At 57.9% G+C, this 18,785-nt stretch overlaps 1 protein-coding gene across 1 annotated transcript; it reads left to right on the top strand.

The window, feature by feature from the left end:
• Window positions 1-2,616: 2,616 nt before the first annotated feature.
• On the top strand, window positions 2,617-15,484 carry SLC6A18 (solute carrier family 6 member 18). Its single transcript, XM_081089589.1, has 12 exons — window positions 2,617-2,815; window positions 4,716-4,856; window positions 5,369-5,506; window positions 6,069-6,250; window positions 7,758-7,868; window positions 8,757-8,869; window positions 9,680-9,808; window positions 11,358-11,514; window positions 11,868-12,072; window positions 12,428-12,587; window positions 13,949-14,111; window positions 15,210-15,484. The coding sequence occupies exons 1-12, from the start codon at window positions 2,656-2,658 to the stop codon at window positions 15,414-15,416; spliced, it is 1,866 nt and encodes a 621-aa protein (XP_080945715.1). The 5' UTR covers window positions 2,617-2,655; the 3' UTR covers window positions 15,417-15,484.
• The last annotated feature ends 3,301 nt before the right edge of the window (window positions 15,485-18,785 follow it).

Raw genomic sequence — 18,785 nt, 5'->3', positions numbered from 1 at the left:
ATTTTGTGTACATATGAATGAGTGGTACACATGTGTCAGCACATACCTATATATGTATATGAATACATACAAATGTGCATGTGGGTAAGCATGTGTACATGTGTGCATATACATATGTGTTGGTGCATATGTGTGTATGCACATGCTAGTTGTGTATTTATAAATGTGTGGTTATGTATGTGGCATGTATAATATCCTGTGGGTATGTGTGCGTATGTATGTACACATACATGTTGTCCTGCAGCATACATGTCTCCCACGTGGGGCCCAGCTGTCCTCTTGGTTCCCTGCATCACGGATGTGGTGGGGCCTTTGCTCAGGTCCTGCCCTGCCTTCCAAAGGAAAGTCAGTCAAAAGCGACAGCAGGAGACGGGAATGTGTTGCTGTCTTGGCCCCTTGGAACAGTCTTGTTGCCCCGCCCCGTCCCTCCGCTGTCCACCCTGTGACCTAGGAGCTCCTGCAGGAATGTTGCAATTTTACCCCGTCTGCAAGAGGCCTCAGGCCCCTAGGCTAGCAAGACCCAGTCGGCAGAGAATCCCGAGTCTTGGCAATGTTCCAGCTTAATAAATATTAACCCATTTAATTATTGCTTCTGGCTGCCACAAATAGATGACAGTTAAATAAAACTCAACTTGGCATAATTGAAGGCAGAAACACCCTTTGTGTTTTTTTAAGAGGACATTAACTGTGTGAATTTTTAGCCCGATGTTGGAAAAGATGGGTTATAGGGTAACTCAGCTTGGTCACTGCGGTTGAGCACAGCTCATATGTCCTGAGCAATGTCAGGGACCGTGAGCCCCTGCCAGACCGTCCACTTGGGGCTACTTAGTGAAGAGAAGGTCTCCGCCGCATCATGGATGCAACATTCAACCTCAGCCAAAGTCACTTGGCACTTGGGGTGTTTATTTCAATGAACTGGTCACTTCCATTTCCCATGGAAACATCTGGAAGTTTAACTTAAAGTGGACTTTTTGAGAGTTCTCTGGGCAGGTTCGGGAGAGCTGAGTGGAGGGTGGGACCTGCTGTCACCTCCCATCCATCCACGGGAGATGCCCCACTGCGCGCTCCCCTCTCCCAGCGCCTCCTGTGCAACAGCGACCACAGATTTCAGCCCTGAAACCCGGCTGAAAACCTCCAAACACCTCGGCACGTCTGCAGTCCTCTTACACGGCCGGTCACCTGACCACCATGATCTATAGAAACCTCCAGAGGTGGGACGGGAGGCCTGCTCACAGCTCTCCACCCCAGGCCACGTTAGCGCACCCCTGCCCAGGAGGCCCACAGGCCCCCCCACGCCCTGGTCCCCACCACCAGGTGCCACTGGCCTCTGTGGGGCCTCACCTCCTTCTCTCCACAAAGTTCTGACCCTTGACTGGGAAACGCTCATCAGCATCCGGGGGTGCAGGAGAGGAGAGACTGGGTGGGCTAATCCCATCAGTTCCTGTCCCCTGATGAGTGCCTCATTTTACAGATGTGCTAGCTTTGCAAATTGTTAGACATGCAGGTTTTATGAGCATAAAGTGAATAAATAAATCATTGTATTTCATAGTCTCAGCCTAACTGTTGTTCAAATGTAGAGGGATGAGCAGAGGGAGCAGCCGAGCCATCTGAAAGGATGGTGCAGAGCTGGGGCTCTGTTTCCAGGGCTTCCCCTGAAGAAGCCACGGCCTGGTGTCCACGGAGCACAGGTGTGGTGGGTGGGGTGGCCCTGTGTGCAGTGGGTGTCACCCTGCCCACCTGCTGCCTGAGGACAGCAGTGGATGTTGAGGGTGGCACTGGGTGCTGAGCGTGGGGGGAAGCTGCAGGGCTAAGAGGAGGAAGCCCATCCTACCCCAACCCCAGGCCTGACCCCAAAGGTCACCACTGTGTGATTCCATTTATATAATATTGTTGAAATGACAACTATAGATTAGAGGTGTCAGGGGTTAGGGAGAGGGTAGAAGTGGAAGGATGGTTGGTGTGTCCATAAGAAGAGACAAGAGGTGCCCTAGCTGGTTTGCTCAGTGGATGGAGCGTCAACCTGCGGACTGAAGGGTCCCAGGTTTGATTCCAGTTGGGGGCGCCTGCCCGGGTTGCAGGCTCAATCCCCAGTGGGTGGTGTGAGGGCGGCAGCCAATCAATGATTCTCTCTTACCATTGATGTTTCTCTTTCGTCCTCTCCCTTCCTCTCTGAAATCAATAAACATATATTTTAAAAAAGAAAGAAAAAGAGACAGGAGGGACCCTCTGGTGATGGGCAGGTGCTGAGCTGACATATGGACATCAACATCCCATTGTGATGTTGACAAGATATTTGCAAGATGTTGCCATTGGGGGAACTGGGTGCATGGCTCTCTGTAGTATTTCTTAGACGATTATCTCACAATCAAGATAGTCAAGTGTGCCCCAGTCTTGGGGCCCCTGAGTGTCCCCGCAGGCAACAGGGGCCCTTGTTGGAAATGGTTCATTGGTGGTGGCACCTGCGGGCTGTTGAGATGGGAGGGGGCCAAGGAGGGGCTGCGTGCCAGAGCAGGGCCTGGCTGAGTTAGCAATTAACTGGATCTACAGTTTTCCTTTAAATAACAAAAAAAAATACACCTGTAGGGGCGACTGCTCCTTGCTTCAAGGCCCAGCCGAGGCTCGAGCATTGAGTCTCCAGGGTTCCAGAGACCAGGCATGGCGAGCGCCCCGGGACCAGACCCACTGGGGGACAGCAGCGAGGATGAGAGGCCCAAGTGGGACAACAAGCTCCAGTATCTCCTGAGCTGTGTGGGGTTTGCCGTGGGCCTGGGCAACATCTGGAGGTTCCCGTACCTGTGCCAGAGCCACGGGGGAGGTGAGCCTGTGCCGGCCGCATCCTCAAACAGGAGAAGGGGAACGGCGCACCTCGGCCTGGGTCATCACTGGTTCCTGCCGGGTGGGAGTGGTCCTTCCGGGAAGAGCGCTACGCCATGGCCCAGGGAGAAACCGTCTGAGGGCATCAGAGCTCTTGGGACCCAGGCGAACCCTCCCAACGCTGCTCCTGCCCAGCCTTGCCTTGGGGTTGCCCCTGTGTCAGGCTTGCCAGGCCTTTGGTTCCTGAGTCTTTGCGCTGTCAGCTCCTTGCTCTCTTTGAAAGAGGTTGGGCTTCGAGCATGCCTAAGACAGTAGGTCTCCACAGGAGGCTGCGGGTCTATGGGGAAATGCAGCCTGTTAGAGTCTCTCTCTCTTTTTTTAAAATTGATTTTTAGAGAAAGGAAGCGGGCGGGGTTGTTGTTGCATTTAAGCACTCATTGGTTGATTCTTGTATGTGCCCTGACTGGGGATCAAGCCTGAAAAATTGGCATATCCGGATGATGCTGTAATCAGTTGAGCTACCAGCCAGGGCAGTAGAGTCATTTTATTGATAGAAGGACACGACTAAAGCCATGAGCTTGCCTCTCTTGGAGCAGCGTGAATGGGCGTGAGGACTTGAGGGCACAGACGGGCACGAACCACCCTGGGCAGCCGTCCTGGATCAGCTCCAGATTTTGTCCCCCGACATGATGAGCAGGGACTTCCCAGCCTGGGCTCATTCTTCTCTGGGGTCCCACCCTCTGGGTGTCTTGCCTCCGTGCCAGGTCCACTTGCCTTCCAGGCACCTCTGCTCCTGAGGGACTTGAGGGCTCCCAGAGGTACCTCGAGGTGATCACCAGGCCCCAGGAGGCCTCTGGTTGGAAATGTGGGGAGCATTTCTTTGGGCAATTCCTCCGGCCCTTCCTGCCTCGGAAGCGAGGGTCGAAGGAAAGTCTGGGTGGGCGGGTGGGTGAGCTCTCCCCCCACGCTTTCTGGTCAGGAGCCATCCTTTCCCACTCCCAGGGCAAGCAGGTGGCTGTCCTGGTGGCCATGGGAGCCAGAGGACAGGGCTGAGTCTGAGGGAAATGGGCAGGAAGCCCTGGGTTCTGCGGGAGCTCCATGGCCCCGCTCCGCAGAGCAGAGCAGAGGACAAAGGCACTGCTGGACGTGGCTTGCCTGGTTATGAGGGCAACACTTCTGTAAAGTTTGCTTATTTTTTCTGGCTATAAGAAGGTTCACGGCATGTAGAATTTTTGGAAATGTAGATGAGGTGGAGGAAACTTGCCGGTCACTCGCCCCCAGAGGTGTCAGAACCTTGATGGGGGTTTGGGGCAAGGCAGCACCTTGAGCCTTGTGTCTCCTGACAGTAAGCCTCCCCCAGGCCCCTCGGAAAGCTCACAACACCATTCTCCCGACAGCCCGGGGAGGCCACAGGGTCTGGGGTGGGAGAGCCGGCCCGGTCTGCAGGCCTTGCAGGCAGAGGCTGCAGATCCTGATCGTGCTGGGTGCCCGGGTCTGTGGCTCTGGGAGAAGCCAGGGCTCCTCTCACACGGCTCAGCCACCAGGACCAAGCTTTCTGTTCCGCTCTTTCCACTACACTGAGGGACAGAGAGACAGGTCCCACCCCAACACGGGGCACAGCTGGGCAGACAATCTGAGGCACTGACCTTCCCCAGAATTCTGTGTGAATGGGGCAGCTCCACGTCCCAAGGGAGCCGGTCACCAGGGGTCACGGGGTCTCAGTAGGAACAGAGCAGCCCATTTGCTGATGAAAGCGCCCCCGAAACACTGACAAGCTGGATGGGGCCAAGTGATTTAAGACAGCAGCACTGGGCCCCACGTGCGCTCCGTCCCCTCTCAGGGAGGCCGCAGTGATCGTCCTGCCCAGGTGCCATGCCCTGCTGACCGCACCGTCCTTGCAGGGGCCTTCCTCATCCCCTACCTCATCGCCCTGGCCTTCGAGGGGATCCCGCTGTTCCACATCGAGCTCGCCATCGGCCAGCGCCTGCGCAGAGGCAGCGTCGGGGTGTGGAAGGCCATCTCCCCCTACCTGGGCGGAGTCGGTACGCTGCCTTTCTGGGACCCCTGCAGCTGTGGGGGAGGGACAGGGTGAGGGCTGCCATTCCAGGGCGTGGTGGGTTTGCTTGTGATTCAGAACCTGCAGGCAAAGAAGAGACCTGGTGTAAAGGTGCAGGGAGACCACGGCAGCAGTGTCCCTGTGGGAGCCACCCCTAGGCACACTCCGAGGAGGCCCCATTCGGTTCCCCTGAGGACGGACTTGGGTGGAGGGTGTTGCATGGAGTGAGCTCAGGGTGCAGGACAAGGAGGCAACAGGCTGGCCCCACAGAGCAGCGGCAGGCTGTCCCGTGTCCTGAGCCCTGTGGGCCTGCGCACACGCTGAGCCCGCGTGCCCCGGAAGCTCGTGGGCATGGATGAAGGGGCTGAGCAGGGCTTCATAAAATGATGTGTCCTCAGCCAGGAGATTCAGCCAGATGTGGGGCAGCAGAAATGGCGGAAGGTGAGTCAAGACAGTCTGTAACAGGGAGGACGGTGACGGTCCGTCGTGTGCCCACAGGGCTGGGCTGCTTCACCGCGTCCTTCCTGATCAGTCTCTACTACAACACCGTCCTGACCTGGGTGCTGTGGTACCTCCTCAACTCCTTCCAGCACCCGCTGCCCTGGAGCACCTGCCCGCTGAACCTCAACCAGACAGGTAGTGCCCGGGACCAGGGGAGTTCACGCCCTGCCTTCGCACGGAGACCCTCATGGTCACCCTGAAATAGCGCGTCCGAGCTCTGGTTCTCTTCTCCCATGTCTCTGCTCACGGCTGGGCCCAGGGGCCACAGACACGCTCCGCTGTGGGCTAAGAGCCACGCTGGGCCCAGTGATGAGAGGGTGAGCAGGGGATGGCAGCGTTGGCTGAATTAGGTTGTTAGGTCCAGACGCCAGTCTGGTGCTGGATCTGACTAGGCCTCCGCCACGTGGGAAACGGTCATTGTTTTCAGCTGTTTGCTCACGTTCTCCCCTCCCACCTCTGGTTGGTATGAGCTTGCGTTTCACTCATTCTGAACCACGCTGACCCTGGGTGCCTGATGGTAAGTCAGGCCTGGAGGCTCCCTGTGTCCACCCCATTGGCCATGCTGGGCGCCCTGGGCAGCGGAGGGCACCGGTCCAGGGTGCATTATGCACAGTCTCATTCCTGGGCGGAGGATTGCAAAGCCCAAATCCCACCTGAGCCCCTAGGCCAGCCCCGTGACCAGACCTCCTGGTTTCAGGGTTCGTGGAGGAGTGCCAGGGCAGCAGCTCCGTCAGCTACTTCTGGTACCGGCAGACGCTGAACATCACGGCCGACATCGACGACAGCGGCTCCATCCAGTGGCGGCTGCTGGTCTGCTTGGCGGCCTGCTGGGCAGTCCTGTACCTGTGTGTCATTAGAGGCATCGAATCCACCGGAAAGGTGAGAGCCTGCAGGGCAGACCCTCTCCCTTACTCCCTCCAGGTGCAGAGCCCCCTCCCCCCACTGCCGTCAGAGTGGGTTTAGAGGCTCTGCTGGGAGAGGCTTGGGCATCAAGACTGTCATATCTCCTTGGAGAATCGATGCCTTTATCCGTACAGAGTGACCGTCCTTACCCTAGTCATAGACTTTGCTCTGAAGTCAATTAAGATATTAACATAGCCACCCAGCCTCTCTGACCATGTTGACATCCTATGTTTTTCCATTCTGCTTCTTTTAACCTGTTGGAACCTCTGTTTAAAGTGCGTTTCTTGTCCTCGACAGCATGCAGTTGGTCTTGCTTTTCTCCCAATCTAATCTGATGATCCCTGCCTTTTGTGTAGGGTGTTCAGACCGCCTACATTTAATGCAATTATTGATCTGGTTCATAGAAGTCTGTCACTTGCGTTTGTTTTGAACTTGTTAGGTCTGTTCTTTGTTTCTTTTTCTTTCATTTTTGAGTATTTCCCCCCACTCCCACCCTTTAATCCTCACCTGAGGATATTTTTAATTGATTCCAAAGAGAGAGGAAGAGAGGGAGAGAGAGAGAAACATTGATATAAGAGAAAAAACATCCATTGGCTGCCTCACACACAATCCCTGAGCGGGGATTGAACTCATAACCTAGGTATGTGCCCTGACTGGGACTTGAACTTCTGACCCTTTGGAGTGCAGGACGTTGCTTCAACCAACTGAGCCATACCAACCAGGGCCATACCTATCTTTTTAAGTCACTCCGTGCAGGTCCAGGCACCTGAGACCCCGGCTCCCGGTTGTGGCTGTGCAGCTCTTGCACAGACCCACCCACGTGTGCACCTGGACGCTCCTCAGTGGGCGTGTGGGCGTCACAGCTCCTCTCACATGAGGGTCTCCACACTTGAGAGGACTGGAGTTACTGAGGGTGGCGGAGCAGCTGTGAGGCCCAACAAGCCAGCCAGCTACTCCAGACGGCCCAGTGATGAAAGTCCCTAACGATGTGCCAGGGTGACCGCCAAAGTCAGTCTGGGGGGCAGTGAGAAAAGAGATTTATTTTGCATCGACACCGTGTGTGCAGACTCCTGCCCAAACCGGGCTGAGAGTGGGTGCAGGTGTGGGCAAGAGTGGGACCCCGAGGACCTGAGAGTGGCCAGCCAGGGGGTCGGGTGGGAAGAGGTGAAGCGAGAACTCAATGCCCGCAGTGTGAACAAGAGGGAGGCCCCCACACAGGAAGTCAGTGCTTCCCTCAGCTGACCCACAGGCACAAACACCTATGTGAGTCCACTGTGACCACCACAGTGAGCTCCGACCCCTCCAAGCTTGACCGGATCCCACCCACCACCTCCCCAGTGCCCTCCGCCCTGACCTGACCGGGCCCCAGATCAATGACGGGCCACTGGCCGCTGAGGCGTTTCCCCAGCAGGCCTGCCTCTCTAAAGATTTTCATGCAGAACAGATACCATTGAAAAGTCTCACAATCTGGTCTTTCTTTCAGGTAATTTACTTCACAGCCTTGTTTCCCTACCTGGTCCTGACCATCTTCCTTATCAGAGGACTCACCCTGCCCGGTGCCACGGAAGGGTTAATCTACCTGTTCACTCCCAACGTAAGTGGGTCTCAAATGGAAGTCCAGGCACCAGGGAGCACACAAGTAGGGCCACAGCCAAGCCCAGCCCAGCTCATCTCACCCCCTGGCCTCGTGGGGTGAGGAGGAGGAGGAGGGGAGCGTGGGCCTCGGGAAGGAGGTCAGGGTCAGGGTGAAGGAAGCAGGAGGAGGACACAGTTTGGGGCATGTGGACTTTGGTGCTTGCAGAATGTTGGGCTCAGGGGAGAGGCTGGCTGGGCACCTGCTGTCCCATCCCTAGTGCTCTGGACCCCACACCTCTGAGAACCTCATCTAGCTTCACAGCCCCACCAGGCAAGGAGCCACGGGACCAAGGGGCCTGCCCACCAGAGCCCACAGCCCTTCTAGACATTCCATGCTCTCCAGATCCCAGCAGCCCCTGGGAGCTTCCGGGGGCTGCACCACACGCCCCAGGCTCCCCAGGCAGTGCCCGCCCCAGGGGAAGGGGAGGGAAGGGGACATTTGTGTGGAAGTGTGTTTGCTCCCCGACCCCACCACCCCCCTGCAGGTGGGAGACTTCAAGTCACTCAAATCCACCAGGTCTGAGAGGAGCAGATCAGCACACCCAGGTTCAAGTCGCTCAGACCCATTTCCAGCCTGAGAGGGTCTGCAGCCAAGTTCTCAGCACCCAGGTGTCCCATGTGGACGGGAGCTGTGGGCTCTTTGACACGTCACAGGACGGGAGGCCGAGTTTGCAAGCGGCCCTTCCAAGCACACTCCCTCCTGCATGGTCCTCAACTGCCCCTGGGCCTGAGCAGGTGACACCATTCATGACCGCTGCCCAGAGGAAGTCCTGGGCAAGCCCTGGGACAGCAGGCGTGGGGCAGGTGAGGTTGGCCTGTGGCACAAGGGCCTCCCGTCTCCCTCCAGATGCAGACCCTCCAGAGCCCCCGGGTGTGGCTGGACGCAGCCACCCAGATATTCTTCTCTCTGTCCTTGGCCTTCGGAGGACACATCGCGTTAGCGAGTTACAACCCGCCCAGGTAGGGCCGGGCTCGGGTGGGTCCCTTCCAACCGAGGTGCCGGGCCTGTCTCACTAAGCACATCTTTATGGGGCTTCCTGCCTGGGACAGAGGGCAAGCGAAGGTGAACATGAGATGAGACCAGATTCTGGGCATTCCAGCAATTACTGAGTCATCCCCGGGGCCAGAGGTCAGGGCCTCCAGGCAGCCGCCCGCACGTTCCGGAGCCGCTGCTGGAAGAGAGCCCAGATAACCAAACCCAGGAACAAGGCCATAACTGGGTCGGGCACACCAACACAGACCATGTGTGTGGCTCCCGAGGTTGTGGAGCAGAGATGCCACACGTGTCACCTCTGTAGTCACTAAAGCAGACTCGGCCTCCGCTCTGCAAGGAGCCACAGCCACCTGGTACTCCCGTTACAACCACGACATAGTAAACTACACAGTGGAGGCCCTGTGACACTCCTAAACCGAATTCCTGTGGTGTCAGTGTTCCCGCCCCTCAGAGCGGGCAGGGGCAGGGGGCGGAGGCCAAGGCAGCTGGGCCCTGGCTGTGTTGACCAGTTACTGTCTCACCTCTCACCCCAGTAGCTCGTGTGCAGTTAGTTCACCCACCTCAGCAGCCTGGAGGCAGGAGGGGCTGGTGAGGAGCGGTGGGCGGGAGGGGCCAAGGCTGTCCTGAGAGCACCAGGAACAGTGCAGAGTTTCTGGGTCACGCACAGGAGGGCCCAGGAGCAACGTGGGGGCATCCAGGTGGGGTGCTGAGGCAGCATGCTCCCTCCGAGTGTCCTCCCGAGGGCCTAACCACAGCCAGGCGCTCCATCTGCTCAGGAACGACTGCGAGAAGGACGCAGTGACCATCGCCCTGATCAACAGCATGACCTCCCTCTACGCCTCCATTGCTGTCTTCTCTGTCTTGGGGTTCAAGGCGGCCAATGACTATGGGCACTGCTTGGACAGGTGAGCACAGTGTCCGGGGGCCACCAGATGGGGCCTGCTGCCCTAGGGTCCCACTCAGTGACCTCCCCGTTCCTTAGGGCAGGAGGGGGAGTGTCCCCCAAAGGGTATGTTCACCCAGAGCATAGAACGTGACCTGATTTGAAAATAGGGTCTTCATTATAAACTTTTGAACAATAATAGATACAGAGGCAGAGCTGCCTCAAACAGATTGTCAAACTGCAGCGGGAAGGCCGGGAAGGGTTGGGGGGCAGGAGGTAGGGGCGTAAGAGATCAACTAAAGGACTTGTATGCATGCATATAAGCATAACCAGTGGACATAAGACATTGGGGGATAGGGGAGGCTAGGGGACTGTCTAGGGCGGGGGGATAAAATGGACACATATGTAATACCCTTTGTAATACTTTAAGCAATAAATTTAAAAAAAAATTAAATAAATAAATAAAATACGGTAAAGTAAGTTTTAAAAAAAAAAGAAAAAAAAAAAAGAAAATAGGGTCTTTGCAGAGAGTGTTGATCAAGATGAGATCGTACTGGATAGGGTGCCCCGAATTCAGGAGAGGGTTCTTATATGAGACAGACACACAGGGAGAGGCCGTGTGATGACAAGCAAAGGCTGCAAGCCGAGAGCACCAGGAGCTGGAAGGCAGGAAGGACGCCCCTGAGGGCCGCAGAAGGTGCTCCGCCATGTCCACGCCATGTCCACGGTGCTAACGTGACACTGTTCTGAGGTGCTGGGCCGAGCCTGCAGAGGGAGGAAGAGGACAGACAGTGCTCCCAGGCGGGGCGGAAGGTTCCAGAGGCGCTGCGGGCCTGTGCCCTGGGGGGCAGTGTAATTCCCCGGAGCCGCCTGGTAACGCGAGCTGTTGATCCATTAACTGGGCTAGGGGTCAGCCGGTTGAGCTTCTGGGTGGTGTGTCCTATTCACTGCATCTAGTGACACATCAGTACTGTCCTTGGGGGACATTTAAACAGCAAAATCACCATCAAAAGGCACAAAAGATGTGAAAACCATGGCCCTAACTGGGCTGTAAGAAGGACCCTGTCCACAGTAGAGGTGAGACAGGAAGGCGGTGCGGGCCTGGCCGGTCTCGGTAGGATGTACTGCTCTGAACATGTCCTCAGATACTACGGAAGGGCCACGGTGCTGACTCTGAGGTTACAAATAACTGCAACAAGCAGGCAAAATTGAAAATACAGAAGCACCTACGATACTCCTTTGGGTCAGGAGCCCTGGAGGCGGCACGAAGCTCTTCCGACTGTGAGGCTAGAGGAGCCGAGCTTGGCCCACCCTCCCCGGGCCTTCGGGGAGCCCTGCACCCAGTGTTGGCTGGGGACCCACAGGTGCAGGAGGCAAGGAGCTGCCACTGCCCAGGGCCAGTTTTACCTACCGGGGAGCTGACCCTCCGGGCCCGCCCTCCACCAGGTGTCCTGGAGACTCTGGCAGCTCCGAGGGGCTGACCCTCACTGGGATGGTCGTGGTCCTTTCTGGGCATGTTCACTTGTGGGAGCCGGGCCTGCTGAGCGCTTACTCCGCCTCTGTCCCTGCAGGAACATCCTCAGCCTCACCAATGAGTTTGATTTCCCAGACCAGAGCATCTCCAGGGACGAGTACGCTGCTGTCCTCACACACCTGAATGCCACCCAGCCTGAGAGGTTGGCCGGGCTGCATCTGGAGTCCTGCCGTCTGCAAGACTTTCTGGATAAGGTACTGAGGGCCTGGCCTTGCTGCTGACCAGGGGAGGGCGTCACTGGCTGTGGAGGAGTTGGCAGCTGCGCACAGGGCCCGCTGACCCTCGGGGCCCGTGCAGCAGGCTGAGATGAGCAGGTCCTCGGGGCAGTGGTCTGATGGTGCCTGAGCCCAGCGGCCCGGGTCCCAGGGCACATGCTGGCTGCAGGCTGTTGAAGGCACCTCACCCGAGGCCAGGAGGGTGTCAGGGCATGTGTCTCACAGCTCAGGACATGTTGGTGCATGTGTCTGAGCATGAGGAGTGTCGGTGTATGTGTCAAGCTTGGGAGCCCATGCACGTGTGTCCCAGTGCGCCTGTGTGTGTCTTGCAGAGCGCCTCAGGCACCGGCCTGGCCTTCATTGTCTTTACGGAGGCCATCCTGCACATGCCGGGAGCTCCCGCGTGGGCCGTGCTCTTCTTCGCAATGCTGTTCACCTTGGGACTGTCATCCATGTTCGGGAACATCGAGGGTGTCATCACGCCACTCCTGGATATGGGGGTCCTGCCACGATGGGTTCCCAAGGAGATCCTGACTGGTGAGTGTCCTCGCTGTTCACCTGCCTCTGGTTTCACTCCTACCCACTGTCCAGACACCCTCCTCCATGAGGGCTCGAGGGCCGTGTCAGTCTCATGGAGGGCGGGGTCAGCCTTGTCACTTCTCAGGGCTGGTCCCAGTGGCCCTATACTGACTCCCAAGGGCCATGATGGGGAGCGGAGCAGGGCTGGAGCAGGGATCCCTTCTCACACTGCCCTCTGAGGCCAGTCCCAGCAAACTCCTGCCCTCTGGGCACAGTTCAGGAATCGGTGGGGACAAGCAGACAGGGGGAGGGTGGGAGAGCTGGGCAGGCAGCAGCAGGGCAGCTTGCGAGGCATGAGTGTGCATGCCCGCAGGGACGGTCTGCCTGCTCTGCTTCCTTGTGGCAACCTGCTTCACGCTGCAGTCTGGGAACTACTGGCTCGAGATTTTCGACAAATACGCTGCTTCCCTGAACCTGATCATCTTCGCCTTCTTCGAGGTGATCGGCGTCGTCTATGTTTATGGGATGGAACGGTGAGTTCCACTTCCTTTGGCGTCGGCTGGGGCTGGGGTCCTGCCCCTCTGTCCCCAGCATCCCTCGTATACATCCCTCGTCTGGGCATCGTGGCTGCCAGTCTCCAGGGCAGCTACAGGGATGAGACAGAATCATCTGAGGCCCCTCCCAAGAGTGGCGCCCAGGTATCCACAGAAGCCCCCACAGGACCCACCCATGTGGCTGTACCAGCCTACCGACTATCGGGAGTCAAGAAACAAAATGGCTAGTTTCCAGCCACATGGGGCAGACTCCTCAAGTATAAGGATAGGTAGACACTAGGGCACAGGAGGCCCAGATGCCCTCCTGGAGGCCTCTGAGAAGGCTTAGCACCTGTCCTATCCATCTCTACCTGGCTCAGGACTGCTGCATACTTGTCACTCACACCTTCACTCACATCTTCACTCACACCTGGACTCACACCTGCATTTGCACCTGTAACTTGCACCTGCCACACACACACACTCAGACCTGCACTCACACCTGCCACCCCTGACCACAGCCTTGCCCGAGTGGCCCTAGAGGTTGTACTCTCTGTCCTTGGTTCCAAGGAATATTGGAAGTCACAAATCCAGGGCCTTCCCCCCGCTCTGTGGGCACAGGGGCCAGCGTGCTTGTCCCGAGGTGAGACACTGCCCACCTGGAGAGGAGCAAGTGAGAGGCAGCTGTCTGGCAGGGGCCTGACCTGGTAATGTGGGATGAACACTGAGCCCTGGACTTCAGCCAGCTGTGGGATCTTGGGAAACACCTGGAGTGGAGCTGGGCTGGAGGGAGCCAGCAGAGGGAGGGCCTCAGGGGGTCCTGCCCTTCCATTGGCTTCTCGATGCAGTTGCTGTACATTCGGGGTCAATGCTGTCCAGGTCCCTTCTCCACCCTGGGCACTGAGGGCCCCAGGTCAGGCACCTGCTTCCTTCTCACAGCTGGGCTGGCAGGAGCTTTGCTGCTTCTCACCCAGCAGCTGAGCCTCCCAGGGGTGGAACTCACAGTTCCCGCCCAGAGGCACCTCACCCAGGGGCCAGGCTGGGGCTGGGCTGACCTCCTCCTTGCTGACTGGCACAGGCCAGGAGCCCCTCAAGCATCCCCTGCCCAGTCCCCTTCCTCGGCCGGACTGACCTCGCTCAGGACATTTCCACTTATCGACGGGAGTTGAGTCCTCATCAGGATCTGAGAGGGCTGCCCGTCAGGTGGCTACTCAGGAAGCCATGGGGGCAAAGGATGGCATGGAGTGGGGGACAGCCCCTCAGGCCACATCTTGGTGACACTGGATGAAGCTGCTGGCGGAGCATGTGGGCTTGCAGACATGGGGCCCGTTGGGGGAACCTAAGCCCAATGTCTCTGGCAGGTTCTGTGACGACATTGAATGGATGACCGGGAGGCGGCCTGGCCTCTACTGGCGTGTGACCTGGAAGGTCATCAGCCCCCTGCTGCTGCTGACCATCTTCGTGGCTTATATTATCTTCCTGGTCTGGACAACACTGAGCTACAAGGCCTGGAACCCCCAATACGTAGGTCCTTCGGATGGGGCCCCAGGGACCCTGGGATCTGCCTCGGGCCTGGCCTGGCCCGGCCCGGCTCTGGTGCTCCCAAGCCCAGATGGCATTCATGGTGGACAAGTGTACCCTAAGTGACCCTGTGGGCTGCCTTTGCTGTGTCATCGAGGTCAGGAGGCCCCGAGAGTGCCCTGGAGCATCAGAGGTGACTCAGGCAGCCCGGACAGCCTCAGCCAGTAGCAGGAGGACAAGCAGTTTCCAGACTCTGGTGACATCACAGGTCCCCCCCTGAGCCCCGCACACAGAGGAGTAGCCTCCAGCCGCACATCCCAAGTGCTGTGGGGACAAGCGCCTCACACTGCCCACTCCCAGTCTGAGATGAGAGAAGGTGCATGTAGCAGGTGTCACTGAACTGCCACCAAGCCCTGTCCGAGGGCTGAGCCATGTGACCCGGCTGACCTGCCACCCCGTCTAGCCACTCTGAACCTCACTGTGCCCCTGTGGGAGCATGGAAGCAATTCCGTCCAAATCCCCCTGTGGAGGGGGGAGCTGCCCAGGACATCATGAGCGGAAGGAGGCATGGATCTGTTTCTCAAAGAATTTTTGTGAACATTATCCTATTAGGTTCATACAGTAGTGCCTTGTGAACCTCAAAGGAAGGACCTGAAGTCGGTGTGTTGTCTCGTTCCCCAACAGAGGGGACAGAGGGGGTCCCAGGGCCTAATGATGCCCCGTGGGTCAGGCCGAGGCAACCTCGCGATGGTGGGTTCCCTCAGGTGCACAGGGTGGCTCTGTTCAGAACACAGCCCCTTAGGTTCGCGGCCTGTCTCTCAGAGCCCAGCCCCCACAGGAGGCTCGGCCCACGTCCTGTCCTAAGCCTTCATCCCCCTGTGCCCTCACTGCTCAGGGAGCAGCCCCTGGCCCCGTGTCTTTTCCATTCATCCACCTGGAATGAACCAACCTGCTGCTTCATTTCAGGAAGAGATTGGGGGAAGCTGCCCACCCACCACATTCACTTGGCTGCGGGTCAGCCTCGCTCTGCCCCGGTGGTGGGTCGGGGGGGACGCTGCCCCCTCCCTCGGACACTCACCCTGTGGCCTTGTGTCTCTGCAGAAGCAGTTCCCCTCGCGGCAGGAGAAGTCCTACCCGGGCTGGGTGCAGGCCATCTGTGGGCTCCTGTCCTTCTTGCCTGCACTGTTGGTCCCGGGAGTTGCGATGGCCCAGCTGCCCATCTGGCGCAGGCGGAAGCAGGAGAATGTGCAGCAGAACATGCGCCTGAAGCTGCAGGACAGCAAGGTCTCCGACAGCGAGGTCCGCTGAGGGCGGGAGGTCCTGGACTGTACGCCCTCGCTCACAGATCACCCGACCCATTATACTCACCGACCCCGAGACCTGTGGTTATTGCTTCCAGACACTCTCACGCCTCTGACCCTCTCAGCACGCAGCCCAGCTTAGACATTACCGTCCATGCTGTTCGCCACATGGGAGAAAGCCCGGCACCTGGTGCCTGGGGCCCTGCGGGCTGGGGTCCTGCGCAGCACTGTCTGGGTGACCATAGGATGCACCTGGCAGATCCATGGGCAAAGTGGCAGGGAGGCCCTGCTGCCAAGCAGGCCAGAGGAGGGCGTCCTGAGGAAGCCACATCCACATCCTTTGCACTGGCCTTGCGCCACGTGGGTGGTGGGAATTTCAGGCTGATCTCCAAGGCGAAGTGAATGAGTCCCTGCCTGCAGCAGCCCCTGCACCTAGCGCACTCAGGTCATGGGGACCGTCTGCCATGGCCACACAGGTGAAGGGAACCATGCAGGCAGCAGGACACGGGTTTGTCTCAGGCGAGGTGGGCAGCCTGATATGGAGAATCGTCCCAGGGAACCCATGGCCTCCCCAGGACCCAAGGACAGATCCTCCTCGAGGGAGAAGTGAGCCCTGCCAGGGAGCTGGGGCTGCCTGGCTGCTCCTGAGGTTTTATCAGAAACACTGCCTTTAGTCCTTTTAAAACTTTCTCAGACTGAAATGTGTGTCAAGAAGGTACAGAAAGGCCGATTATCATTCAGGTTCCCACTGTCTCCAGGGCAGGCAACATCACTCCCAGCTGCTCCCCTCGCTCCCCGTCACTCCTCTGTGCTGGTGCCAGTGCTGGTGGCGCCAGGCACCAAGCCCTCCTGCAGCCCACATCCAGGACCTGCCTGCACCAGAGCCCTCAGCACAGTGCCTCTTGCCCAGCTCCTCACCTGCCCGCCCGCCCTCCCTCCCTCTTTCCTCTCCACCGGTACGGAGCCAGGGGTCAGGTCCAGGAGCTGAGCCCTGACACACAGGCTTGTTTCTGACCTGCCACCCCGAGACCATCATGTCCTTGGCTACATGCTGCTGGGAACAGCCCCCATGAGGACCCCGCTCACGCCTAAGCGCCTTTTGAACCAATCCCCAGTTGGGCTAACACTGTCCAGGGTGCTGAAAAGCCCCAGACAGCAAGTGTTACGGCAGGTTATACACAGCCCAGGCCAGGCCTCAGTTGGGAGCCATCTGTGCCCACAGCCAGCCCAGACCGGGCAAACAGAACATGAAGGACTGATGCCCAAGGGCAGCTGGGTGTGAAAATAGACTGAATTCAAGGGTACCCCAAAGTGTGTGGTAAGCCCCACAGTTGGGCAAGTCCTGACCCTTGCCCCTTCCTCTGTCGAAAAGCCAGTCATGGCCAGAGTCTTTCTCCGGTGGCATCTCTCTGACACTGTCTCAGCCTTTTAGGGACCCTGTGATCATATTGGTTCTCCTAGATAATCCAGAATCATTTCCCATTTCAGTCCTATGATTAGTTACCTAATATCCCTGCAGGTTTCGGGATTAGGGCGTGGGCCACATTGGGGGTCATTATTCTGCCCCTCACAGCGCCAGGGCGTTCTGAGCCCACCCAGGTTTGGGACCCCTTCGCCCTGTAGTGTCCTTCACAGCCAGGCATGCACACGGGCAAGGGAGGGGCAGGGTCATGGGACTGGGGTATAACCACTGAGCCCTTGGGAGGTCCTGGAGCATCATCTGCTTTCACTCTTGCATCCTGGTTGCTCCTTTTCACAGCTTCACTCCACTTGCTCCACACACATCTGTGGGATGCAGGCGCAAACGGGCTCCTGTTCATGCAGTTTAGTTCTAGGGAAGACCAGCAATCCTTCTTTTAAAAAGTTTATTGTTTTCACACTTCACCCTGAGTTTGACAGACTGCACAGCGGTTTTGAGAAAAGAGATAAATCAGAAATTCTCAGCGAGTGAATCCTGACCACCGCGTGCGCCCTTCTCAAGGGCTTAACACTTGGGTGAAGATGCACGTGGCTGAGTAAAGCTGCCACAGGACGGATTTCCTAGAGAACAAGATTCTACAGCTTCTAGGAGACAGATAACGGAGCCAGAGCTGACCTCCTGGGCCCAGTCTGCTATGGAAATGCCCGAAACGCCCAGGGTGCCATGAGCCTGGGGTAGCCAGCGAGGGTTAGCTCAGGTGCCTGTCCCACCCCAGACTTGCTGAACTATAAACTTGGAGGGACAGCACCCCAACTATGTGTAGTTCAGGCGCCAAGGAACTCAGAGCTCAGGTTGAAATCTGCTGTCTCAGGTGCCTGCGGGGCCCGGTTGGGCCCTGTCCTACCTGCCCTGAGTGTCCTCCACCCTGAGCTGTCCTCCCGAGTTTTCGATAGTGAGGGCACTGCAGGCTGGCGCCCAGGGTGGGGCTGAGCCTCTCACTGCTCATTTCTCCTGGGCTTTTACGATGCCCGTGGTGGACTTGGGTCAGCCATAAATGCATAGTTACTTGAATGCTCGCCGCAGTAGCAGTAAACAAGGCAATATCCATAAACTTCGACCGCAGCACACACGCAACCCCTCCCAGGTATACTCAATGGCACCTGTCACGTTTTGTGGCCCCATTAGGGACACCCGGAAGGAAGCCTCCAAATTGCTCACCACTCCACCCTACCGCCAACTCCCCTGGTGGGGGCTGTTTTTTCCGATGACACCTCCTTTGAGCTGCCACCCCTCCCTGTTGTTCTTTGTGCAATCCTTCCAGCTGTCGGTCCAAGGCCCTGCATAGCCCACTGGTGCACAGCGTGCCCCCCACAGAGGTCCAGACAGGCATGCTGTGGGTCTCCCACTCGAGGGGTCATTTCCACAAAGAGGAGGACCTAACTCCGGCTCCTTTTCCTGATGACACCTGCCACTCCACGGACAAGCTCTTCTCTCACTGGGGCTCCTCATAGGGACCGGAGGACAGGGTGGACCCAGAGGTGGGGCTCGGATCAGGGACGTGGTGGGTATGGAGGCTCTGGTGAGGCTGTGAGGATGGCCTCTCCTCCCCATCACGAAGGCCCCAGAATGCCCACTCCCATACAAGCTCCTCCAGGATGCCACTCACCCATGTCCCCATAACCTCACCCTCCACAGTCCTCCAACTCCTGACTATGGACCAAGCAAGCAGCTGTCTGCTCTCCTGGCCACTGCATAGAAGAGCCCCCAGACCAGTCCCCAAACCCCCCGGTACCCCTAGAAGCGGTTCTGTGTGGGGCCCCCACCCCACCAGCCAGCAGTATCAGGAGCTTGTTAAAAGTGCAAATTCTCAGGTCCCACCCCAGACCTGAACTATAAACCTGGGGGACAGGACCCCAAGTATGTGTGGTTCCAGCACCAAAACCCAGAGCTCAGATT

This window comes from Myotis nattereri, assembly GCF_964212035.1.
Source record: "Myotis nattereri genome assembly, chromosome: 4".
NCBI classification, from domain to species: Eukaryota; Metazoa; Chordata; class Mammalia; order Chiroptera; family Vespertilionidae; genus Myotis; species Myotis nattereri.
Note: the sequence above shows the minus strand (reverse complement) of the source record. Positions and strands in the feature narration are given on the sequence as shown.

Bases quoted from the DNA above. Each gene is read 5' to 3' on its own strand.
- SLC6A18 (XM_081089589.1), top strand. From the start codon at position 2,656: ATGGCGAGCGCCCCGGGACCAGACCCACTGGGGGACAGCAGCGAGGAT. The intron at 9,809-11,357 runs GTGAGCACAGTG...CTGTCCCTGCAG, and splicing joins TATGGGCACTGCTTGGACAG to GAACATCCTCAGCCTCACCA. The intron at 12,073-12,427 runs GTGAGTGTCCTC...GCATGCCCGCAG, and splicing joins TCCCAAGGAGATCCTGACTG to GGACGGTCTGCCTGCTCTGC.